At 44.2% G+C, this 27386-nt stretch overlaps 1 protein-coding gene across 2 annotated transcripts in view; it reads left to right on the top strand.

Annotated features, from left to right (window-relative positions):
• lsamp (limbic system associated membrane protein) overlaps positions 1–27386 on the top strand; it is a 929375-nt gene that overhangs the window by 879717 nt on the left and 22272 nt on the right. Inside the window, exon 8 of one of the 2 annotated variants that reach the window (XM_078559815.1) lies at positions 3176–3211. The exons of the other annotated variant lie outside the window; for it this stretch is intronic. Within the exon in view, the coding sequence (XP_078415941.1) occupies positions 3176–3211 (36 nt within the window). The remainder of the gene's footprint in view (positions 1–3175; positions 3212–27386) is intronic. 2 annotated transcript variants of the gene reach the window in all.

Here is a 27386-nt window from a genome sequence, read left to right as displayed (position 1 = left end):
GGGGTGGGGAGTTAGGGGGCGATACACTAAATTCTGCCCATGTCAATGAAAATCTTTGTTTACTTCTGAAATCTTTGTCTCAAAATACTAGTAGTGTGTAATAACAAACATTACAATGGCGCTGGTCATGAATTATATAGTCAATCCCATTTGTGGTTATGAAATGGTATTAAATACACCCACTGGCAGTGTAAGCCTAAAGTTCAGATGAGTGCTGCTCATGATGTTTCAATTATAATTGTGCAGTTCCAGCCAGAGTTTTGGATCTGCACTCTCCCTGACCCTTACTTAGAGCTCAGAGTTGGGAAAATTAGCTTGCGGTGCTATTCCATAGTGTAGGTTTTATCTTCTTGGTGTTGAAGAATCAAAATATATAGCAACGGTCCTTTCCTAATTGATTGCTATTAAAAACAGATACAGATTGGATAGTTGTTTAATTCCTTCATCCCATCTTAAATGATTTATTTCCAATCCATTTTTCTTGTTTGAAAACACGAGAGCAATGTTCTAACTTCTTGTTATTTCTGAGCAATGATGTCCCTGTTTGGACTATACAGACAGCTGGCAGCATGGGTCTTTGGGCTGTGTATTTATATTAAAAGAGTCATGTGTCGTTTCCCAAAGAGGCTGACACTATTAGAAACATCCTGGACCAGAATCCCAAATATAGTTGTGTGATTGTTAATCTGATATGGGATCACGGCTTATTAAAATATGATAAGAGAAAAGCAAACAAAATGTCCTTCCCTGCATGGAACCCTATTTGAAAAAGCATGTTTGTGCAATTTGCCAAACAACTGACTGATACCACTGACACTGCACTGCCTACAACACAGTGTTCTCATTACTGCCTTGATTTTTCCACATTTCTTTCTTTAGTCAAGTTCTTCATTAAATAAGTATCACTTCTGTCACCTGCTGCTCATTTGTGAAATGATCTGAGCAAAATAAAATCTACAAAGAAACTACAGCAGTTCGATGTGCTAGAAAGCAGGACTGACTGGTACTTTTTTTTATCATTGTCTGAAAGGTGGCAGCTAGCATGATTTGATTCGCTTTCAGTATATTGAGTGTGTGTTTTCTTTTTTAGTGCATCATTTCTCTCCATCTCCCACTTTTTATTTTCTATTCTTTCGCCTTGTGCCCTCTGCACAGAGGCTGTACTGCCAACCTACAGCCAGACTTTCATTGAACTAGCCATTGCCAAGAGTGAGAAAGCAAAGTCATGATGGCTACCGAGCCAATTTACCCAACCTTCTTGCCTTTAGAAAAGTAGTTGCCTCTTCACTTAGTGTTTTCAAACAGAGCTGCCATCAGATTAGGAGCTCAGTAGTCAAGAGGTTCAAGGTCACAAGACCTCGTCTTGCTATTTCATGACACAATGGCTTAGTACTTAAATGTGCTGAATCGCTGACCAATACCCTTACACTGATTTTAGAACAACGTATGTTTTTTAATTTTATTCCTGTTGCCCTTGTGATGGCTTCTTGTGACACTCATTATTTTTCAGCTGAAACTGGGGCAAGAGACCTGCTCTGGGTCTCTTCCAAGTCAGCTCTAAAACTGACCACTGGGAGGTATACAGGCCTCAATCAGATCATTCCCCTGAGTTCTGCCCCTCCCCTGTAGGAATGTTTTTGTCCTTCAATCATGCCATAATTATATTCACGTGAGGGATTGAGGGAAGGTATTAACAACATTTTACCCCTTCCAAGTTTAATTAATGGTATTGTTGATAATGCTACCTCACTTAGCTAATTTACACCAACATTCTGACCTAGTTACAAGACTTAAATCACTGCAGCCTTTCGCATGGACTTTCTTATCGCTGTTCTCCGCTTATCTCTAAACTTTGCACAGTATTGCATGTCATTAGAGTCACCTCACCAGTGAAATCGCCGGTATGAATTCCTGAGCTGCTATTGTAATATAGCAAATGGCTGGCTATGTTGATGGCAAAAATATGCGTCCAGTTACCTTGGCTACTCTGTAGCCAAGCTCACCAAATCATCACGTATTCCAGTATTTAGAAGAACAAATCCCTCATTCTATTTTAATTACTTATCAAGCTCCCTATGCTGTGCACGACTCCTGCACTGGGAGAGTGAGCTGCTGACTGGATCACAAACTTTCGCTAGTGGAACTGTAGAACTAGAGTATTTCTCTTGGGTGTGACTAAATGTGACGTCATTTTTTCTTCTCCAACATTTCTTCATCTTGCTCAGCCTTTAGGTCTTTCTGATTTCTCCATTGCCTCATTTACCCCTTCTCATTTCATTTTACTGAGTGTTTCTTTTTAATAAGTGACAGTTCTGTAGTGATAGCAGCGAATTGGTCAGTTCACAGAGATGGAGGTGAAAGATGGCAAAGACAATACCAGGGAATTCCAAAGTTTGGATGTCCATTTGCAGAAGGACATAGCTTAAGACATTTCAAAGATTCCAGCTAACATAACAGAGAAGAATACAGACAAACAGCAGTAGGAGGAGTGAATGAGAGGTTACATAAAACAGTTAAAAAGACAATAATTAACAAAAACAGTATTAATAATGAAAGTGAGAAATTAAGCTGTAGAGAAGATGAGAAAATGTAATGGAGGCAGGAATAAGAAGCAGGATATCAGAGAAATTTAAATGGGAAAGCAATGATGGGAAATAGTGCATCAAAGAAAGAAAGGAAAATAATGGAATAAACATCCAAAAAAGCCATTGACAGCAAGTATAAAAAGTTGAAAAGAAGAGCCATAGCAATGGGGAAACAAAGTTTAGAGTCGTGATGGAGTGGATCAATGCCACATTTTCTTTTTCTGTATGTTTGTTTATTTTTATCATCTAACTTGAAGTCATATCATTTTTATTGTGTGACTTCCCAATAGCAGACATATATTTGTGAATTTGGCAAGATAATAAGATATTTCAAAAAATTTCAGATTTGATTATTTAATATTTTGCAGCTAATATGGAAAGAGTGTGTAACAAGGGGCTATAAACAGATTTGCCTGAATTATGTATTGCAGTTCAACTGTGTATTCTGTTGGGCAGTATCATCCCTGGCCCAGCAGATGGCAGTATTTCCCTACCACTTGCTGACAAGTGGGTTGTTGCAGCACAAGCTATAGATTTATTCTGAAAACAATTTTTCCATATAAATGTAATCTTTATGTTTCTTTCTTTAGAGCAAATAGAAACCACTGTGCATTCAAAAAAAAGAGGTCAGTATCTGGGCACTTTTCTCTGCCAAACAAGATATCCTTTCGGGAATGTTTAGAATCAAGTGTCCTTCATGCTATTTTAATGAGAGTACTGACTGTACAGATTGCACTTGGTGTCATGTTATTTATGTAAATGATAAGCAGTGTGACTGAACTTGCTACTTGAAATGGAAAATGCTGCTTTAAGACTGTCCCATTGAAATGTTTGAATCAACATCTTAGACCCCAGTGAAGAAAGAAATTGATTGAAAATCCCAGGAAGTAGACCCGTGTCCATGGAAACCGCAGTGCTTCAAATTTGGTGAAACTGGGTGGAAAGATTAGCAGTAGAGTGCATCAAAGGGCTTGTGCCTTTGAAGCATAAATACATTGCTTAAAGTTGGGATTGTTGTTCATTGACGTGTGGAGAGCAAAAGTGAATGTGCAGTAGCCCTCTCAGCACCTTGTATAGACGGCAGTTCCGATGAATTTAGTAAGCATTGAGGTTTTCTTTTAACTAGTCTGAACATATGACTGGTTTTGAATTCCTCTGTGCAGAAGGTGGCCCGGATCTGACTCCTGTGGATATTACGGCTTAAGCAGCTGCACTCCCATTGATTGTTACTCAATCGCACGCATCACTGACCAGCAGCAAGTAATATTTCTGTGGTTTCAGTGTTTGTACAGCATCTTAAAATGTTCTTTTTGTTGAAATAAAACATCAGAAAGGCTGATTGAAAAATTCAACAGACCGAACCAACGCTTGCACATGTGAGAATTTAAATTTCCTGGAGAGGGAGGGATGTGGAATTTGGATCACCGTCTTGTGGGTCTGCCCCCTAGGTCGGATAAGGTGCCAGTTCACAGGTTCAGGATGGAAGTGGCACATTGGGGAGTGTGAGGGATTGCTCTGGCTGCCTGCCTGCCTCTATTCCACGGTATTGTCATTGCCCGAGTGACCCTGGAGAAGGAGGCAAACTGTGTTCACTCATTATACTTGAGGCTTCTCCTGTGACCAATGGGTATAGAAGGGAAGGAGTGTCTTATAGACCCACAAAATGGCATTATGATTTTGTTTCATAAGTTTCTTTTTTTAGTTCTGTTGAAGTCGGTTTTCATGTTTTCATTTCTTTGTTGGTTGTGCCTCCAAAACACAGGAGAATGTGCAAACCAGTGTGATCTCTATGTGACAATTAAAAATTGCAGCAGGTTGGCTAAAAGCCAAACCACTAGGCCAATTAATTGGATTCGGGAGCTTCAATGCTGTCCAGTTTATTTGATTTATTTTTGTGCTGTAAGTTTCTGCATTTAATTTGCCTTTAAAGTCTAATCATATGTGAATGATGTGATTGACTGTTCATGTGCATAATATGAAACAATATTTTGAGATTGGCCAAGGGAAAATGCTTCATCTCCAACTTTTGGAGCTTGCTTTACTTTCTTTTTACAAACACCAGCTGGTTTATGCTATATTTTCTGTTTTTGTTAATATTTAGGGGTTAATTTGCCCCAGGAGTGCACTGGTTAATGTCTTGAAGTAAAATACGTCTGTGCAGCATTTTAATGTAGTCATTGAATCAATGTTTAAAATCAATGGGCTCACCACATGTTAACTAGTACATTACTAGAGAAAAGTAAAAACCTCGGAGTGCAAAGACTCAGAATCCTCGATGCATTTTACGGGCACTTCCCATTTAGAATATACGTCTACCACTATGCAATTGTCTAGGCTGCTTGTGCCGCACCCTGTATTACAGGCAACTTCCACATCACCAGCAGTTTCAGATGTGTACAGCTGTTTGGAAGCTGTGAATTGTACCTTTTATTTCTGAATGCTGCACCTTCCCTCATGGCTTAAAGTTGTTGGTCTGGATGAATGCACTGAATGCTGAAGCCAACTTCTGGCCAAGTTGGGAGTGATTTACATTATTTCTTCAGCTCAGCAGAACCAGCTCTCAAGGTGAACTGTTGTCATTTCATTTATCTTGCAATGTTAGTGCCAACGCTGGAGACTGCCAGGTGGCAATGCTATATGGTTAACGCAACACTAAACACTGCATTAATACACTCCTGGAATGTCACTGACCGATTACACTTGTGCTAAACTTAACCAACTGGGTTACTATGGTACACTATAGAACAATGAGAAATTGTCATGAGTTTTGCATGTGGTAAGTTGATATACGTGTATCATATTTTGTCTTCTTTTATTTTTAATGCGAGAGGGGTGATGCAGTGTGACATTGTAAAAACGCACTTTGCCTGGGATTAGTGGGATCCAGATTGTGTCTGTCGTTAGCTACAGAGTAAGTTGCTAATCTCATTCAAGTTACCTTCTTCCTCTTGATTTCTCTGCCCGAAGGCAGATCCCACCCACAATGCCATGAACTCCACCACGGGCAGGGCAAGGATGCAGGTCCCAAATCTGCTTCAGCCAGAATGGGGATAAGACCAGGTGCTGTTGGCACCTGATCCACACCTGCCATTCAGCCAACTGAGCCAACCAGCCCCGCAAGGAGTTTGAGTTGCTGCGGCAAAATGCACTTTTACATGCATGTTGTAGCCTGGAGCTATGGCTAGTGATGAAAGAGGCTTCAATTTCTTTCCATTACTCTTACCGCCTGCCATTAATGTATTTTAGAAAGATTTACAAGTTGATACATTAGCCACATTATGAATTACCTTCCTTGGCTTTCAAGTCCTAGATAGGAACTTGAACCCAGAGCTTCTGGCTCAAAGGCAAGGACACTACCCACAGCACCATAAGACCATCACAAGACCACCACAAGACCACCACAAGCCACCTAGTGCAGCAAAAATGAGTAGACAAGTTGCACTGTGTTGTTATCCTTCAGTGTGCTTCATAGCAGCTAGTTGCAGAATAGGGTGAACAAAGGCCCGAGAACATGTCCGCCATCTGGGAATGCTGCATAGCGCATGGGACTAAAGAGGACAGGAACTATTTATCCAGTATTAGACATGATTAATATTAACTCCATTTTCTTAAAGTTTGAATTAAGCAGTAACATTTTTGCCTTATCTGTGGTGGAGCTTTCTGTGGAATATTTTTAATACATAATGGTCTAAACTTCTGTTCTCCAGGGTGTCATAACTGGGGTGGGGTCGGGGGGTTTGGGGAGTACGTCAAAGATGCACTGATGCACTGGGTGACCCCCCCCCACCCTCCCCACACCCCCCCCCACCCCACCCCAGAAGTCCCCATGTAAGGGTTGCATGGCAAATACCCAGGAAGTTCAAATTTCAGTTGGGCATTGCCCTGCAAAGGGAGCCATCCAAAACTACAATATAAATAACAAACTTCGTATGGTTCCGACTGTCTTATGGCAATAGTTACCCAGAAAAAGTTAGAGAATTAAAACCACTTCTAACTTTTGGACAACTATAGAACTGACCCCCTCAGCCCCCCATAGGGTTCCCCCCTACCCCCTGACCTCCCATGGCATCCTCCAACTGCCTGCCTCCGACTACCTCCCTGTCCCCCAACTACCCCACTCCCCAACTATCCCACCCCCCAACTCGCCTCCATCTACCCTCCCCCTAATTGTAGCACCCCCTGCCTACCCACTCTCCCCCTGATTACACCATCCACCCGACTACCCCTCCCTCCCCTCAACTACCCACCTGACCCCCCCGCTGACCACACCCCCACTGACCGTTTGACCCCCCCACTGACCAACCACCCCGACCACCTAATCACCCCAACCACCTAATCCCGCCCCCCCACTGACCACCTGACCCACCCTACCCCCCACCCCCCCCATGCCCATCCCCCAATCCTACCCACTCACCTTATGCACTTACCTCATCCCTGGCTTCTCAAAGTGGCTGGAACCTTTAAACCTACCTGCTTTACAGCAGCTGGTGCCATAACAAAGAGGGCAGTGGCTTCCTTATCTAGGTGCACATGAAGGGTAAAGAAACTCAATGTGCAAGCGCTAGATTTTATTCAAGTGATGGAACAGCTCTGTGCCCAACCCCCTGATAGCCAGTGGCAGAAGTGGAGATGTAGTTGTAAGGAAGGTGATTCTCTTTACTGTTCCTCACCACAGCTGAAAAGAGGTGAAGCCAAGTTTCAGGCCCAGATGACCATTGTCATTGCTGATTACACCCTGTGCTGCATGGAATTGCATGTGTCCTGCAGCAGATGGCACATTTCTGCACCTGGCTGTCTGCTGCGCTAGACCCTGTGAAATAGTTATTGCCAAATAAGTGAGACAGAGCCTGCATTTACAATTGGTGATATCTTGGGTGCAACCAATCAGCGTACACTGGCTGGCAATCATTCTGGTATTCTTTCTTTAATGAGTGACACTGACAGCGTAACAATTAATTAAATTAAAACAAAAAGTGCTGGAAATACTTAGCAGGTCAGGCAGTATCTGTGAAAAGAAACAGAGTTAAGTCGATGATTCTTTCATCAGAACAGAAGGAAGATAGGAATGTCAGAGGTTTTAAGTCAGTGGAAGAGGGGAGTGCTGGAAGAACAAAAGGGAAAGTCTGTGATAGCGTGGAGGGCAGGAGAAGTTAACTAACAAAAGATCTCATGATGCAAAAGCCAAAGAGAATGATAGTGGCAATAATGACGAAACAAAGGTTGTGTTTAGATGAGGCAAGAATGACTGCATAGCCGTCACCTGAATGCAGCATGAAGGGATAAAGAAAGAGAACGAAATAGAGTCCTTACAGGAAGTGAGGTAAGAGGAAGTGTGGTTGATGTTACTGTACGAGCCAGTGGGCTTATTAGTGGATATTGGTTGATAGTCTATCCTGAGAAATGGAGACGGAGAAGTTGATGAAGGGAAGGAAAGAGTCGAAGATAGATCATGTGAATGTGAGGGAAGGGGTGAAAAATGGAAGCAAAGTTGATGAAATTTTCAGTTTCCAGTTCAGGGCAGGACCAGGAAGTGACACTGATACAGTCATCAACTTACTGGAAAAGGGGGAAATGGGGTGAGACAAGGTGACCTGAGTAGGATTGTAACAAAGGAAAGGTTCACCGTGGAATGTGGCCTTACATTTTTAAGCAGTTTGCTCTGTCTCAGTTCAAATTGCAAAATCTCCACTCAGTTGAAAGTTGAAAAATAATATATTCAAAATAAAGGGGCATAGCCTCATGACAATGCAAATAAGGTGACCTCCAACTGACTTTACAAACTTTAGGAGCATCAGCCCTGGGAGTCAGGGGCAGATAGACAAGAAGATTTACACCAGGATCAAAGGCCTGTGGGTTTTCAAACCCCTGATATGTAATTAACATAATTACCGTAGATTGTATGTATCTGTTTATCATACAGTACCAACTCTTCTGAAGAAACAATCAGAAATGTATGTATTCAATGACAGTTATAAAGTTACACTAATGTTAATACTGCCGTATGTCACCTGCAGTCAAGTAGTTTTCTGATACTGCCACAGTTCACAAATGAAGAAAGATGTCTTGGGTGAAGTACATCTGACCACACTGGAACTACAGCAAGTCAATAAATTAACATCAATACATTACCCTTCAGTCCAAGGTTGAACAAAAATGATATTTTATTGCACTTATAACTTGTACTCAGTTTTGGCACAGATTAGTGATTTTTACACCACTTATATTTAATCCTTAAGCTGTGTCAAGAAAAACCAGTTGCAGCCACAAATTACTAATGGGCATAGTGAACTTTTTAAGGAAGACATGAGTGTTTTTAAAGAAGAAAGCAAGGACACTGAGCAAAAGACGTTTGATAATGTAAAGTGACCATTTTCTGGAAAATTCCTTTGTGGATTATACTGACAGACCTGTCCTGAGAGAACATGGAATGTCACACCTGAAAAGCTATCATGGTCTTCTTCAAGCAGAGATACTTGAAAGGGAGATGGGAGAGATGCAAAAGACTGAACTTTAATCTCCTGTGGTTGCAGAGACAAAGACTGATTACCACGTCTCAGCAGTCATCTAAAATCCATCTCCTGTTGATTTATATCTCAGAATGTGTAAAATGGTTGGAGATGAAAGAAAACCGACTCTGGGCGCAAAACATGTTTTTTTTTCCTGACAGGAATACACAGGGAAAACTGGGTTAAAAAGTTAGCTGCAGTGCAGTGTGAGTTAGTGTGCTGGTGTGCTCTGTGTGTGACAGCAAGAAGACCACCAACTAGTCAGCCCTGCAGTTGCAGGCAAAGTCTCTGTCTCTCAGTTGCTGGAGGCAAGGCACAGCAGAAGCCACAATCAAAAAGGAATTAGGACAGCTTCTTCAGCTATCCTGCAGAACCAAGTCTCTCCAAAGCAACTGCAAAACTGTCAAAGTCAGCTCTACCAGAGGCACCCAACTTAACAGCCGCAAAGTTTTGCTATCCACGCCTCGCGGACAAGTCAAAGATTGATTTGTATATCTTTTTTAACTTTTATTTGGACTCATAACTTCTCATTTCTGATCTGTGTGTATGTGTGATGCATTTTTATTATTTTTCTCGGGTTTCTAGTAACTAATAAACTTACTCTTTCTTTGACTCAAGAGATCCTGGTTAAGTTGGCTGCTTCTAAAAAAATAAATACGTTTGGACTGGGAAAAGGTATCCACAGAGGGGAAAGGATCCTTTTTAAATTAACCTTGTTGAGACCAACTGAGGGGGTTGAATAAAGGAGGGGAGCCAGCTCATTCCTCCTCACCTGGGAGCATAACAAAATTGGGGCTCCATTCGGGAAGTTAACAAACTGGGGGACCTTACCCGGGGACTGGTCAGAACAAATTGGGGGCTCGGAGACGGAATAGTTCCCATAGACAAAACAAGAGAATTAGAGTGGGGAAAATAAATTGGTCCTTTGGACCCAATTTTTTAAAAACCGCAAAAAGGTTATCTTGAGTCTGCCCTACTAGAATGTAAAAAGGTCCACATTTGATGGCAGCATTTTTACAGTTGGAGGGGACTTTAGTTATGAAAATTTAACAGTTCTGTTCCTCAAAGAGTTAGAAGAGAGATTAAAATTGGAGCAGCGGAAATTAGAGTTTCAGGAAAGGGAAAGGGAATTAGAGAGAAGGGAAGAAGAGGAAGCTTTCCAAAGAGAATGGAAGGAGGTTCAGGGAAGAGAAAGGGAAAGGAAGGACACTTTCCAAAGAAGACTGCATGAATTGGAAAGGAAGATAAAGGCAACTGAGGCAGGCAAAAGGATAGCACTTTTGAAAAGTCAGGAAAAATCATTTGAATTAAAAGAAGCTGGAGGAAACCAGCCAGGATCTGTAGCAATATAGGGAACCCAGAATAGTTCAGAGGCCTTAAAGGGGGAAATAGAGCCTGTAAGGGTTGGAGTAGCTAGGCAAGGGTTACTTGCAATCATAGAGACCGGGAACACGCAGCCAAAGTTTGCAGAGGCAGAGAGCTGGAGAGTGTTCAGAGGCCCAAGAGGAGGCAATAGAACCAGTGAGGGTTGGAGCAGTTAAGAAACAGCTTCTTGTATTTAAAAAGGCCAGGGTTAGGTCTTTAGAGTTAACAAGGGTCCAGAAAAGACCGATGGAATTTAAAGCAGGCAAAGAGGATGACCCGGAAATTGAGTTAGTAGGTACATTTTTTGCAGAATAAGGACCAGGGGAGTTCCAAGACAAGTAAGGAGACAGTGAGAGAGGTGCCACGCCCAGCTGCAGAGCTACTGGAAGTTAAAAGGGCCAAAGACAGGTGAGCAGAAGTACATAGAGACAAGGTAAAACCTGAGCAAGTTAAAAGGATCAAAACTAGACTAGCAGTAATAAAAGAGGTCCATGAGGCATCTGTAAATGTTAAAAAGGAGGATAGGAATAGGCCAATGATCTGTTTGGCAGACACCCGAAGAGCCACAAGGGAGTACGGCAGGAGTCGAACGTCCACTGGAGGTGATAATGTCCTAGGAGATATGGAACAGTTTAGGGGAATGCAAATTCCCAAGACAATGGAGGGTGCTATTGTACCAACGTTCTGTTTGGTTGATAGCTTTGTGGCAGATTTAAATAAAGAACAGGGAAATTCCCGAATAGGCCAGGGAAGAGGGAAGGTGATGCCCCTAGCTGAGGAGCCAGAGGGCACAGCAGCCGAAGCTAGCCCAACCCCTGTGAATGAAAATATCCCCAAAGATACAGGACAGAACAGGGACACAAAAAGGTCCCAAACAAGGCAGAATGTTTCAAAAAGAAAGAAACCTGCACCCCTGCAGTCTGAGCTGGTGGTCTGGCTAGCTCATATCATTTTTCCAACTTTAGAGGGAGAACAGGGAAGGTCCTAAGTAAACATGCAGATCACCTAGTTGATGTGCTGCAGGACAGTGCTGCAGGAGCTAAACCGCCACCTGAGGGCAGTAGTGTCCCAGAATAAGTGAGACAGGTTAGGGGAAGGCCCCCTCCTAAAGCAAAAGAGGAAGAGAGGAGAGTCGACGCTAAAGTAGGCAAAACTTGTGCTTAAACTCGAGTTACAAGCCTCTCCCACTATAGGAATCAGATTTGCACAGGAGAAAGGGAAGGTGACCCACTTCAAAGCAGGTAATCTGCAGTGTGGAGATCACAAGAAATAGCAGGGAAACCCATGCAGCAGTAAGCTCTGATAAACCAGATGAAACAAAACAAGATTTAGAGCTCAGTCAGAACAGTTGATGAAAATCTCACTAAAAGTGAAGTACTGGAACCAGAATCCCTACAGGAGGTGAAAGTCAAAACACAGCCTACTAACCTCCTGGCAATTAGTCCTGTAAAAGTGTTTGGGTAGAGCCAGTAAATTCATGGGTTACAGAGATAGGCAAAGAATTAATCCTGACAAGAGCAGCTCAGCCCAACAACCAAACAAATTTGGTTAGAAACAGCCTTTGTGAAAGACAGTATAAGGCTCGTGCCAGGGCGAAGCCTAGCCTGTTCCAGAGCAGTTTAGCTGTTGTCAGCAATTTGGGAGCTCAAAGTCAGGTAAAACACCCAAACCCCATTGATGTTACTTAATCCAACGTTACAACAAGGGACTGACACAGGGTTACTGACCATAAAGACTACCACTAGAAACACAGCAATTTTGAAACCTTAATACCAAATTAATCTGTAAATGAATGTAACCAACCACCTGAAAGAATAAAAAGAACCAATGCGAGCAAGTTATCCAGGGGCTAAAACAGTTTAGGGTCACCTGGGTATTGACAAAGACGAAGAGAATGAATGAGAGTGTGTGTGTTTGTTAGTTTTTATATTTTTTTCCCTTTTTGCAACGAAATGAGAATAAATCTCATTTCATTCGTGATACGGGGACAATGTAATGAAAAGCCAATTGCAGCCACAAATTACTTATGGACATATTGAACTTTTTAAGGAAAATTGTGTTTTTTTAAAGAAATGCAAGCAAGGACACTGAGGAAAAGATGGTTGATAATGTAAAGCGACCACTTTCTAGAAAATTCCTATGTGGATTATATTGACTGACCTGTCCTGAGAGAACATGGAATGTCACACCTGAAAAGGTGTCATGACATTCTTTAAGCAGAGCACTTGAAAGGGAGATAGGAAAGATGCAAAAGACTAAACTTTAATCTCCTGTGGTTGCAAAGGCAAAGACTGATTACCGTGTTTCAGTTGATACCATCTTCTGTTGACTTATATCTCAAAATGTATGAAATGGTTGGAGATGAAGGAAAACCGACTCTAGGTGCAAAACATTTTTTTCCCTTATAGGGATACATAGGGAAAACTAGGTTAAAAAGCTTGCTGCAGAACAGTGCTGTGTGTGTGTGACAGGAAGAAGACGACCAACTAGTCACCCTTGCAGTTGCAGGCAAAGTCTCTGTCTCTCCCTCTCTCTCTGTTGTTGGAAGCAAGGCTCAGCAGAAGCCGCAATCAAGGAAGAAATAGGACAGCTTCTTCAGCTACCCTGCAGAACCAAGTGTCTCCAAACCCACTGTGAAACTGACAAAGTCAGCTCTACCGGAATCACCCAACTTAATGGCAGCAATGTTTCACCATCTATGTCTCGCAGACAAGCCAAAGACTGATTCGTATATAAAAGCAAAATACTGCGGATGCTGGAAATCTGAAGTAAAATAGAAAATGCTGGAAAAATTCAGCAGGTCTGATGGCACCTGTGGAGAGAGAAACAGAGTTGACGTTTCAAGTCTGTATGGCCATTCTCTCCTCTATCTTTTTAAACTCTTATTGGGACTCATAACTTCTCATTTCTGACCTGTCTGTGTGTGTGTTTCATTTTTATTATTTTTCTCAGGTTTTTTGTAACTAAGAAACGTATTCTTTCTTTGATTCAAGGAAGCCTGGTTAAATTGGCTTCTTCAAAAAAATAAATACATTTGGACTGGGAAAAGGGGAAAGGGGTCATTTTTAAATTGACCTTGTTACAACCAACCAAGGGGGCTGAATAAAGAAGGGGAGCCAGCTCTTTCCTCCTCACCCGGAAGCATAACAAAATTGTGTCCCATTCGGGAAGTTAACAAACTGGGGGACCTCACCCAGGGACTGGTTGTAACAGCTGCCAGCTGTCCACAGGTACCCATTCACCAAGGTGTCAGCTTTTGTTTTGCTAGTGGTGGCGTGAAAATTGTCAAGCAAGAGTGTTCAGTTTTGTAATACTGGCCTTATTGGGTTTAAATTATTGGTATAAAACTATTTCTGGTTTTAGTTTTTTTAAACTTTGTTTCAGCATCACATTGCTAGTGAAGAACTGATGGTGCTAAGTGTATCCTGAGTTCTAATTGGCATTGGGCTAAAATATAGAAAGTATTTTCAAACAATCTAAATGAGACGTAATTGTTCCCTGGATGCATATTCCACTGAATTAATGGAAGGTAACTGCGTTCTCTTACCTTGTCTGATCTCATAGCCATTACATTTCTTCAGGCATTGTCTCCAGGTGTACTGTATGGTACCAATGGTAATTACACTGCTGTCTGCCTCCTCCTCATTTCATTGGGCAGCATTGTGAAAATCCTGTGCTGTTCCATCCTGAACCAAGCCCTCTTCCTGTATCTGCAGCAACTACTGATGTATACACACTTGTGAGAAAAAACACAGGGACAGACTTCACTTCAATCAAGGTAAGCCAGATACCAGAACAAGGGAAATGGCCACAATTGATGGAAGCACACATCATAAAACACTGTAAATAAATTAATTTCATGTCATAGAGTCATTATGGCATAGAAAGAGGCCATTGAGCCCATAGAGCCCATGACTGCTCTCTGTAGAGGAATCTAATCTGTCCCATTTCCCCGCACTATCCCTGTATTTATTTCCCTCAAGTACTCTTCCAATTTCCTTTTGAAATCATTGATTGTCTCCGCTTCCGCCACCCTCGTAGGCATCAAGTTCCAGCTCATTATCACTCGCTGCACAAAAAAGCTCTTCCTCACATTCTCCCCTGTATCTCTTGTCCAGAACCTTTAATGTGTGTCCCCTTGTCCTTAACCATCAGCTAATGGATACAGCTTTTCTTTGTCTACCTTATCTAAATCTATCATAATCTTGTACACCTCTATCATATCTCCCCTCAATATCTGTTACTTCTGTGGGACACCCATTTTATTTCTAATACCATTCTTCGGTAACATCCCGATACTTTCTCTCAGCAGATTATCTCTTCCAAGATATTACTGTACAGAAATTCTAATCACCACCTCACTGAAATCACTATAATGATCCCTGATATGGTACAGCCATAAGAATAAGATTCATACAGTTCCAAGCAACTCATGGTTTCCTACCATTAACCCCATTTCTGACCATTGAATGATGAAATGAGCTTAAAGGTGGGACAGGATGGGGCCTAGTTGGAAGTTAGAGTAGGATTAAGCTGAGAAAGGATTAAAGGCTGAAGAAAGAATAAAGTTAAAGACTAAAGACTAGGAGATGTTGAAACAAGACTGGAGGTTAGGGAAAGGAAGAGGGTAGAATAGGGTTAGAGAGTGGGGAGAAAGGGGGATGATAAAGTAGGGTTATAGGCTGTGGGATGAGGAGAGGTATAGAAGGATTAGAGGCTGAGGGAGGAAGGTTGGTGATGGAGTGAAGAAGGAGAGATGAGAGTTGGAGGCTAGGAAGGGAAAAGAAAATCGTAGGGTGCCTTAGAACACCAGTCACTGACCAGCAGTCACAGTGATATCAGTGATAGGCATAGTAAGCCGAGCCAGAAGGTTCAGGGAAAGGGCCTGAGGGGAGCGAGAGGAAGAATAGAAGAGATAACTGGGAAATGAGGGGAGAGAGCAGAATGAGAGAGTAGAGGAAAGGGAATTGAACAAATGGGGAAAGTAAGAGGGTAAAGGAAGGCGATTAAAGAGAGATTTTATGTGATACATACACCAAGATACAGAAGAATGGCACTGAGTGCCAATCTTAGCATTATTTCCTTCCTCCCTGTGAGAATGAGAATTCATTGATGCAGACATCTCATAATGGTGTGACAATGCTTCATAGATACAATGTGCTGGGTCAATATGAATTTCCTGCTTTACTGCTTACATATTTTTATAGCAAAGCCACAAACATTGACAACATTCAATTGTTGTGTTTTAATTGAAATGTTGCCAATTAAAAGCTGACAAAGCTGTAACAATTTCTAAATCATCTGCATAGCATAAATAATCTTAACTTATTTACTGTCGGTGTAAATGCTCCCATTCAAGAAGTTGTTACTTTGATAAAGTGCATCACCATTCCATCGCTCATTCTCCAGCCAGACACATCGAGGCCCTGAAGGCTACCCAATCCTTGCAGCTCAGCTCAGTTTGAATTTTCACCCCACTGGTGCAGGACTCTCAGGTCTGGTAGTAGAAGCCCAGAACATCCCATCACTTGCTCAGCAGCATATTGACCACATACCACTGCGGCTGATAGGAGCCAGCATTTGCTATTCTTCACCCAGGGAAGCAGTGCAAGGGTACGGAAGGATTTCTTTTTAAACTTCGCTCACAGAGCTTCATCACGTGAGAGAAGTGGATTCCATCTGTATATTTTTTTAAAACTGGCACTGTTGATTCATGATCGTCACTTTAACTTTTCAATCTGTAAGGCATCAACTACTTGGCTGTATAAACCTTTAATTTATTTTAATTATTTATGTTATATAAAATTATTTCTTTTCTTGCAGTTTGTATCTGATAACTTGTAATTTTTATTTCCTGGTTGTCACAGGACACAGGTTGTCCTGGTGCACTCAGGATATTGTAATTCCAGGGTAATAAGGTGAGAACTATGATTACATTATGTATTCCTTCTAACACGCACAGAATTTAACAACATAGATGGAACCAGCTTAGGTCAGGCAGGGTGAATAATTTAAAAATCACAAACCCATATCAAACTCACCTTGAACACCCCCATATACTGTTTTAGTGGAGACAAGACAGTGTGTAGGTAACCAACCTGCATGCCCCACATTTTACCTCTTTTTAAAATTTCACCCTGGCTGGCTGGCTAGGTTTCCTGGGCCTTAGGAAAGCCAGCAGCTAAAGGGAGGTGAGGACTCTTGATTACTGGATTTGAAAAGATAGTTGATTGACTGGCTTTGTTGTGCTTCTTTGTTGTTGATTGGTAGCTTTTCCTACTTGCCCAGTGTAGTCCCATTGCTTTATATTTAATCATCATGATATTTTAGCATCATTAGTTTAAGAAGTCGGAATAGTTTGCTCTTGCACAGTTTTACAAAATATTTAGCAAGAGCTGCCATCCTGATTGTCTGCCTGGATTGCCATTCTGAATGAGGGCAGATCTGTCCTACCCCATCCATATTTCACCCTTGTTTCACTGAAAGTGGGACCAGCTGTGTTGTACTGGGACTCCTGCAATTTTTTACAAAATTACTTTTTTACATTAAAAGATAATGCACTCCATATATCAGATGGCGGTACAGTGTGTGTCTTCATTAAAATACATACGCAAAGCTTGTTAGTCATTTAAAGTTCTGTTTAAAAAAGATAGCTATTCCATTATAAATCTTTATGTAGGAACAAGCTATTTTGAAAAGGAACTGAGAATAAACCAAATATAAATGTATTGGTTTATGTTGAGCATGGAATCTGTTTCTCCTCAATGCAGGCATGTGCTGCTGAAAGCTGTTGCAATGTGAAAATATTCCCCAATTTACCAAGTAAATGGCAAGGTATCAAGGCCCCTATTACAGAATACATGATTAATTCAATCCCCTGAGTAAATGATCAGAATGGTGACTGGTTCTGTGTTTTATTGATTTGATTGTAGTGATTAATGATCCCAGAGGGAGATGGTGTCTGGACTCTAAGAGACAGTTTTTAGTGATTGGAATTTCAATACACCTAAAGAGATGAGAATCCTTTCCTTTGTTAGTTTGCTTAGGCTGCATGTCAAAGCTATTAAAATGGCTCTGCATTACCACTGGAAAGGAAGCCTGATGATAGATCGAGACTGTACATGTTTTGGGTGTATTTAATTTATTTCACTGGTTCTCAGCTATTAATCTAATTGGGTGAATAACTAGCTTTTCGATAGTAAGTGAGGAAATGAAACTTTAATCCTCAAAATGCTAAAATATTTTAGCGTAATGCTTTATGAAAATAACTCCCTTTATAAAAAAATGAAGTACCACATTTATAAAAGCAGTTAGAAGCTGAATTTATCTTGAAATTGGCCAATTCTCCATTTGCTACTTTGCTGAATGACACACTTGGCTCTGAATTGATGATGCTTAATGTTTGCCCACCTCAAAGTTAAGCATCATGTTAGGGGTAGCAAGATGCGGAGTGCAAACTAGTGTCAGATCCCCAACCTATTGCCTGCCAACTGACATATGCTGGCCCAGACTTTCTCCTCCCACTTTTCCAGTGGATCTAGGGCAAATAGTGGGAGGAAGAGCTTGGGGATAACCTCCACTGCACCTCCATCAACTCCCCCTTTTCTGTAAGTTTAGCCTAATGGGGTTAGATTTATTTGTGGGGAGGGTCACATGCAAAACATATTGAATTGAATGAAACATGGGACTGAATTATATGCTGAGGGCAGGCTCCTGACACCCCAGGGTCAATGTCAGGGCCGTGCCGCCCAAGTGGAGGCGGGCCTTTAATTATTATGAGGCAACACTTCTGCCCCTCTTCAGGCGGATTCCCTGCCTCATAGAAACTGAGAGCTGAACAGAGGCTGGCAGCTCTGGAGTACTGGCAATACCACTTGGAGAGGCGAGAGTATTACAGCGGGACCAAGGAGGAGGTGCCCAGCAATGGATTAGGGCCTCCCGGAATCTTAGGCAGGCCCCAGAGATGGTGGCGAGGGGTGGTTGGGGGTGGGAGATGGTGGACGGGATGTAGGAAACTGTTGGGTGGGAGTTCTCCAATTGGCATCGGGGTTCCAGAAAGGAGGCACCCCCCCCTTTACTGGCCAGCAGCCCTCAGAGTCAAACCTGCCGGACTGCACGACGGGCAAAAGCTTCTCCCGCCGCACGTTAAATTTGAGTGGCAGTGGGATGAGGTCCTCAAATGGGCATTGATTGACCGATTAAGGGCCTTATCTGGGCCACAGGTGGGCAGCCCACCCGATGCTTCTTCCACCCCTTGTAAAGTCACAGCGAGGCATGTGGACCACAGGTCCTTCGGGCATCACAAAGGAACTGGTGCAGGAGATGGGCAAAATCTCCTCAGAGGAAGTCACTCACTCTGAGGAAACAGTCACATGACTCATGCGCTCCCTAAACAAGCTCAGATACATACGCCTCGGTGGGGCCTCCAAAGCAGGTAGCTGAATTGTCACATGGTGAGCTGCACATCACAATGAGTAGGTTTGGAGGCATGGGAAGCAGTGGAGAGACCTATCAAAGCATGCAGGGCACTACAAGCTCAGCTGGGTGTAGATGCTGGGCACTGGTCAGTCTTTGACAAAGTGGACAACTCTGGAGCAGCAGCAGAAAATGAGATTCTGCTACTGCATTTTCCAAAGATACTGCGCATGACTGTAGAGCGATATTGGAGGTGTTTGTCTCTACCATGAATGCCATAATACCCCAGGCATTTGTCCATCTCCTTGGGAAGAGTAGCAACTGGCCTAGAGCATCAGCTGTGGCAGTCAACCAATTGCATGCAGCCCTGACCAATGGCCTAACACTCAGTCTGCCAGCTTAAATAGGATGGAGGAAAGCCTCACCTTGGTCATGTAGTGCCTCACTGAATTGCAGCAAAGTGCTCTCCAGCTCTTGGTTAGCAAGGTAGGTCACAAGAGGGAAGATAGAGAAAGGGCGTGTGGAAGTGGGGACTCTTCTCAAGGTGTACTCCTCCTCATCCCTGGCCCGCACCACCACCACCCCTCAGTCAGAGCCACACATGCTGCTTCCTGTCCCGTTAGCTGAATCTGCTACTGCGCAGGCAGAGCAGTCTTTGGCAGGGCCCTCATGGAGTTCAACACCCAGAGGACAACAACCACGAGCATCTGAGCAGACAGAGCAGAAGAATGAACAACCTGCCTCTCTGCAGTGGATTCAGCATTGCTGTTCCATATTGTTGCACAGCCTTAGGTTAGCTAGTTCATGCCTGTATCAGTTTGTCCCAAGCATCTCTGGCAGCTAAGTGAGCAGCTGCAGGAACTCTGGCCACACCAGGTTCCTCCTCCTCCTCTTGCTGCTCCTCCTGTTGCTCCTCTTCCTCCTTCCCCTCCTTGTGTTGGAGGATCTTGAGTTGTCCTCACCTTCCTCCTCCTGCAGCGCCACTCCTCTCAGAGCTATGCTGTGTGCGAGGTACAGCAAACCATTATCATTCTGGAAACCTTTCCTGGTGCATACTGAAGGGAGCCCCCAGATATGTCCAGGCAGTTGAATCACATCTTCAGTCTCTTGATGACTTACTTGTTCAATGGTCGCTCTTGTGCTCATGTGGCTTTAGTTTTAGCTTTCCTGTGCATCATCACAGGTGTCACCAGCCATGTCCCTTGTCTCCAACCCACTGACTCTGGTTAGGGATGTGAAGGTCTGTAGGAGACTTGATTGGCATCATGGCAGTTTCCTGGATATCTTGCACAGCCATGCATGATAATCTTCTGGTGGTTACACACCATCTGAGCATAACTGGAGTGGTATCCTTTTGACTGACAAGTCCTATTGATTAATCTGAGGATGCCCTGAGTGCCACATGAGTGCAATCTATGACTTCTTCTACCTGTAGGAATCCAGCCAGAGAACAAATCCCAGAGCCCTCTCGTCCTGACTGGCCTCATCAGTTGCAAAGTGGACGTAATTGGTGGCAGTGGAAACATGGCATTGGTCACTATGCATTTGTGCAGCAGATTGTGTAATGTTACAGATGTCATCAACAGATGATGGATGGAGCCAGAGGAGAAGAAATTCAGTGCTGTAGTGATCTTGACGGTCACTGAGAATGCATGTCCTCCTGGTCTACTTAGAAGGAAATCTTGTTCCAGGAGATTACAGAGGTCAGCAATGACCTACCATGAGAGTCTGAGCCTCCTGATCTATTGGTGCTCAGTCATATCCAGAAGGCTGATTCTCTGCTTGTAAACCCTGTGCTCGGGTATCACCCTCTGTGAGCTGCAACTCTGTCCTGTCCTATGGAGCAGCATGGTGGCTGAGGATAGTGCTGCTGCTGCTCTTGCTGGTGGCACTTTTTGCTGCTTTAACTCTCTCGCACAGACTGATACCTGCCCCCCCCACTCCACCACCTCCACCACCCCCCCCGCCCCACCTCCTTGCCTTTCAAAAATCTCCTCCACCTCTCTGCTAGTTTTAATAGTCGCTAATGATTATTTTAAGACAGGAATTTACAATAATATTTATACCTGATATATTAAATCAGTGCAACAGGTAATTAAACCCCTTAACGTCCACACATATAAGACAGATTTTCTTGGCTCCCTCCACCCCAGCATTGGATGAGGGCAGTGCCACAATGGGATATCCTGTACTAGGCCCGTTACATGGATGTAGCTGACCTGAAGGTCCCAATTGAAATTAGACATCCTGAGGTGGAATGAATTTGAACACGTAGGTGTTCACCTTTGCTACTATGGCACAGAACCTCTGTTACCTGGGGGGGAGGGGGGGGAGCAGGGTATGGTGGAGGGAGTTGTCATACCTCGAGGTACCCCAGAAGATGCACTGAGGGACCCCTGGAAGTCATCATGCAAGGACTGCACGGGAATAGCGCGGGAAGTTTAAACTGCTGTTGGGCATTTACCTGCACTGGGAACCATCCCGTACCCCAATTTAAATTGGAGACTGGTTGATTCTAACTCTTTTAGCAGAATAGTTACACAGGAAAAGTTAGGAGGATTAAAACCACTTCTAACTCCTGGGTAACTATAGTACTGACCACTGCTGACCCCGCTCACTGGACCCCACAACTAAACACCTGACCACCCGACTACCCACCGACCCCACCCTCCCAACCACCCAACTAGCCTCCCGACACTCAGACTGCTCCCAACACCATGACTGCCCTCCCGACACCCTTACTACCCTCCTGACAACCCTGGCTGTTCCCTGACCCCTTACCCCCACCCGCGCCCCCAATTACCCTCATGACCTCCTCCGTCTATCCTCCTGACCCCTGACTACCCTCTCACTATGCTGACTACTCTTCTGACACCCGACTACTCCCCAACTACTCTCCTTACCCCCCTACTAACCTCCCATCTCCCCAATTACCCTTTCTACCTCCCTAACAAACCTCCCATCTCCTCAACTACCCTCCCTACTCCCTACTAACCTCCCACCTCTTCAACTACCCTCTCTAACCCCCCAACTACCACCCTGCCCTTTTGACTACCCACCACCCCCGCCTACGCTCCCAACACCTCAATTACACTCCCACTGCCAACTAACCTCCCATCCCTCCAACTAACCCCAACCCTCTGGCTTCCACCCAACCCTCCGCTGACCACCCGAACCCCTTAACCACCCAGCCGTCACCCCTACCACCCTAACCCCTTACCTACTTACTTTCCACACTTGCCTTCTCTCTGGCTTCTCAAAGTGGTTGGGACCTTTAAACATAGCCGGTTTATGGCAGCTAGTGCCCTAAAAAGGGACCTGGCTTCACTTCCCCAACGCTACTGCTGCCCTACACTGGAGGGACTCCGGAGCTGCTGCCCTGCGCTGGAGGGACTCCGGAGCTGCTGCCCTGCGCTGGAGGGACTCTGGAGCTGCTGCCCTGCGCTGGAGGGACTCCGGAGCTGTTGCCCTGCGCTGGAGGGACTCCGGAGCTGTTGCCCTGCGCTGGAGGGACTCCGGAGCTGCTGCCCTGCGCTGGAGGGACTCTGGAGCTGCTGCCCTGCGCTGGAGGGACTCCGGAGTTGTTGCCCTGCGCTGGAGGGACTCTGGAGCTGCTGCCCTGCGCTGGAGGGACTCCGGAGCTGCTGCCCTGCGCTGGAGGGACTCCGGAGCTGTTGCGCTGGAGGGACTCTGGAGCTGTTGCCCTGCACTGGAGGGACTCTGGAGCTGTTGTGCTGGAAAGACTCCAGAGCTGTTGCGCTGGAGGGACTCCGGAGTTGCTGCCCTGCATCAGGCCCAGGACAGAGGGCTGGGCGAGAAATGTGCAGCTCCCAACCTGGGTAAGTAAAAAGGAGCAGAGTGGCAATATGATTGTGACTGCCACTCCAGGGAGGTTCTGTGCTTATACTTCGAAGAGAACATCAGCAACTTGTGAGTAACAACTCCTGTTTTCTTCCTGGCTCTTCTTCAGGCTACCTTTCATATCTGTGATCAGTTAGTTGCTAGAGATTATTGTTAGAGTCTGAACCACTTGATTTTATGGTTTAATCCTGCAGGATATCGCTCATTGTCTGTTTAGTTGAAGTCTTTCTGTTCTTGTTCTTGTGGAAGTGTTTTCATAGGAATGATGTCTTAGCATGAAGACTGTTCAGGAAATGAAAAATCAGTTTGAACCATATTGTATTATTAGCAGGATACATGAAATGGCTTTCGTGCAAAGTGTCCATTGTTGAGGGAGCTGAATTCTGGCACTGGAGGTAAATGGGTTAATCATTCACCAGAAAAGGTGGATTTGATCTAACTGACTCACTAAGTTGAGCACTGGGAAAATTTTGATCTCTTGATAGTTACAAGCAGCAGACTGAAGACCACATGGGTGCTCTACACAAATCATAAAATGCTACGTTGACCAAATGGTGACTGGAGACAGGAATATTGACCTGGTTCTGTGTTCCCATAATTTGATTAGCCCTGGGTGCTGTCTGAACATGCCCTCGAGGAATTGCTGTATTACTTAGCACACTCTGTCCTAGTTCTGCATTGTAATTATGGCCACATAAAATCATTATTAACCCTCTTAGAATATTGAACATGACGAACTTTATCTCTGTGCTGTTATTGGCAGAATTGCTTGTCACTGGCTACTGCAATTGATCTTTTTTAAAAAGCAATCAATCAGATTCTAAGGGCTGTAATTTCATTGGGCTGAGGAGGTGGGACTGGAAGCAGGCGTACTGGCAATTTCTCGCTGCCAGCCAGCATGCTGGTCTGCCGGCATATTCCCACCTCTGGTGTATTTTCATGGCAGCTGCTTTGGCGGGTGGTGGGGGGTAGTGGAGGGGTGGTGGGGGGGGTGGTGGGGGAGTGGTGGGCGGGTGGTTGGGGGGAGGGTGAGGGGAGTGGTCGGGGCGAGGGGAGGGGGGGGTGCGGCGGTAGGGGGGAGTGGTGGTGCTGCTGGTGGTGAAGACCTCCTGCCCAACAGAGACAGATTACCAATGAGACCAATTAAAGTGCCCTTTGAGGGCAGTCATTAGGTTCCAGGCCACCTTGTGGAGGGGTTCCTCCTTCACAATGATGATCCAGCAGTGTGGCCGCTTCTTATTTTTACTTTTTTTAAATTTTGAGGTGCCCTCTTAATTGTCATCCAGAATCTCCCACGGGATCTCGCCGCTGGCGTTTCCTGGTTCCGGACCCGCATTTCAAGTCAATGGCAGGGTCAGGTGCCAGAAGTGAAAATCCAGCCCTTACTCACAAGGGGTAGAATTTCCATGGGGGCTCTCCCAAGCGCCCACCATAACATCAATGGAGCCATTTACGCCAATAGAAAAGCAAAATACTGCGGATGCTGGAAATCTGAAGTAGGTTTTTATTTACATCCATTTACACCATTTCTCGAAGGTTTCTGCATATCGTTCACTTTCAGCCATGGCAGGCGATCGGGAGAGCTTTCAGGGATGTTCAACCACATGTGAAGTGTGGGATAGAGATTCGGTGCATCTCTTCCATCAGGCTGAGCTGGTGGGGAAATGCTTTATATTTCTGTACATTGAACTACGCTATCCATGTATTAGCTAAAAATTATTATTGCCTTGATTTCTTGGTTTTGCCTTGGTTTTTGCTCATTTACTGCAAAGCATCTATCAGCAGCATCAGCTACTGAATTGAAATAATGGCCTTCCATTTCCATTGGGGGTTGCCAGGCTCTTGCCAGAATTCTCAAACATTCATGTCCTTTGTTTTGCCCATGAAAATTGTAGCAGATAATTGAGGTCCTGCTGTGTTTATGTTAGAACCAGTGGAAATAAAATGCGCCATTTTATTTTTGTAGCTAGTGCCATTTCATTTTGGTGGTTTGAGCACAGTTGGTTCCCTTAAGAAAAGGTTATGGGGTCAGTGGTGGCAGAAGATGGAAGTATGGAAATGGGAATTAAGCAACAGATCAGCTCTGGCTGGAGTAATTGGAAGAAGTGCAGTGGAATGTTAAGTGATAGAAAAGCATCGCGGAAACTGAAAGGAAGAAACTACAAGATAGTTCTGAGACCGGCCTTGTTATATAGTGCAGACACTTGGGCAACGTCAAGGGGAGAGGAATGATGACTGGATACTAATGAGATGCAGATGTTGAGATGGATGTGTGCAGTAACGAGAAAGGACAAAGTCAGGAGCCAGTACATCAGGGGGTCAGTGAAGATTGTGAAAGTATCAAAGAAAGTAGCCGAGAAGAGATGGAAATGGCATGGTCATCTGCTGCGGAGTGAGAAAGAGAGGAAATGTGGTGGGGCGAGAATGGGACTACCAGGAAGAAGAAGGGGAAGGCCTAAGACCAGATGGAAAGATGTGGTGGTGAGAGACTTAAGTAAAGTGGGTGACTAACAGGAGGAGATGGAGATCGGTGATGAACCAACATTGTGGCGATCCCAGGTAAAATGGGAGAAGTCTCTAAGTGGATCATTCTAAGTTCTGTTTAAATGAGCTAAAATAGTGATTGTGAACACTTGAAATATCACATTTTGAAATTGAGGCAAATTAATTAGCATAAATCCGTGGCCCAGATCTTCTAAGCCCCGGACGTACGGCCCAAGATGCATATTGGGACCCTGCGGAAGTCCTGACGTGCTGATCTCCGAGGTAATTACCAGGGAGGTTTGAACTTCCAATGGGGAATTCTGCTGCTCCCCAAGATCCTCTGAAAAACCCTCTGACTCTGAGTCAGTGTCGGATACTTCAGACAGACTTACTTACCTGTAAAGTTACCCAGGAAATGTTGGAGAGAAAAATCCTAGTGTAACCCCCCAATCACTTACACTGAACCCCCCCCCGCCATGAACTCCCCCTCCTCAACACTCCGATTACCACCCCAACCTCTATACCAACCCTGACCCAACTCAACTACCCTTCCCAACCATGCTAACCCTAATCCAACCACCCAACTACCCCTCCCAACCTGACCTGACTACCCTCATCCAGATCTAACTACCCCCCCACTACCCGAATGCCGGCCCCTGACATGACCTGACCAGCCTCCAACCTTACTAACTCTCCCGATCTGACCCAATTACCGCCAACCTACCTACCCACTTCACAGACTGTCACCCTACCCACCTACCACCTCACCCACCTGTCACTCTACCGACTTACCCATCCTACCCACTTGCCCACTTTCCTCACCCACCCTACCACATACCCATTCTACCTATTCATCCACTCATTTGTTCACCCATTCAGTGATATTCATCCTAGACATTTAAACTTACCTAATGGCAGTTAGTACCATAAAAAGGAGGCATTTCCTGTCTTCCGCTGATGCCGCTGCACCATGATGGAGTTCTCCGATGACTGCACATGCCACAATGACCTGTGTAAAAAAGACTGCCAGGTTTGTAACATAGGGTGTGAATTTCCTGTGAATTTTGTTTGGTGAACTTGTGTTCAACAGGAATTGAGTTAAGACGGCCAACAAAATTTACTTAGAACTCTTACAAATATTGGAATGAATATACTTTTATCCTATCAGTCCAGGCTGGAATCAGTCCCGGAGGTGAAAAGCCACTCAGCCCTCACAACAGCTGTGTTATTTTTAATAAAGCATACTAAAGAGCAAAGGGCCAAACTGACTTTCCCAGTAGAGCCTCTTTTAGTGAGGAGGGTGGGCCCATAAGGCACAGATGTTTCTGAAGCATTGACACCAATGTCACCGTGTGCTGAGCTGAAACAGGATATGCTGTCTGCAGGCTGACAGAGCAATGTCAATTTTTACCCAGCCCCTAACCATTCTCAAAAGAAATTATACACATCTGACCCAAAGGTTTTTTAAAATTTTTATCATTTGCGCAGCTGAGAGAATGAGACACATTATTAAAATGTTAGATATAAAAATTACAAGTTAAAGGGAACATGCCATTACAGATTTACTTTGAGCTTGATATTTGAAGCATCAGAGTGTGGCATGTTGAAGTCTAGGGCTGTTTTCAGTCACTTTGATGACTTTGATCAAGGACAAAGATCGAGGTGAAGGGAACAGAAAGAGCAAGAACCATAAGCTGCCCAAAGATATGCTTTTTATTACTTTCTTTGTGTGTTCTAGAAGATCCATGGCTCTCCTGCCTCATGCTCCCCTCTTTCCCAAATATGAGACTCTCATAAAGCTTCCCTAAGTGCCCGGGACCATTCCTTTGGCACGGACAGGGAGCCTGCAGCTCATTCAGTTAGCCTAATTAATACTGGACCCATCTAACAGTAAAGTGTTAAGTTAGTAAAATATGGCTAGTTCAATGTGTACTGGTTGCTGTTGAATCCCTTGCGAATTTTGCTTCAATTTTATCAGCGGCAGCCCACTCACCCGTGGGCTAATTGAACCCCTTAAGTTTTTTTTATTCATTCATGGGGTGTGGGCTTCGCTGGCTGGGCCAGCATTTACTGCCCATCCCTAGTTGCCCTTGAGAAGGTGGTGGTGAGCTGCCTTCTTGAACCACTGCAGTTCATGTGGTGTAGGTACATCCACAATACTGTTAGGAAA

Source organism: Cetorhinus maximus, chromosome 16, assembly GCF_964194155.1.
Source record: "Cetorhinus maximus chromosome 16, sCetMax3.hap1.1, whole genome shotgun sequence".
NCBI lineage: Eukaryota > Metazoa > Chordata > Chondrichthyes > Lamniformes > Cetorhinidae > Cetorhinus > Cetorhinus maximus.
This window is presented reverse-complemented; position numbering and strand designations above follow the sequence as displayed.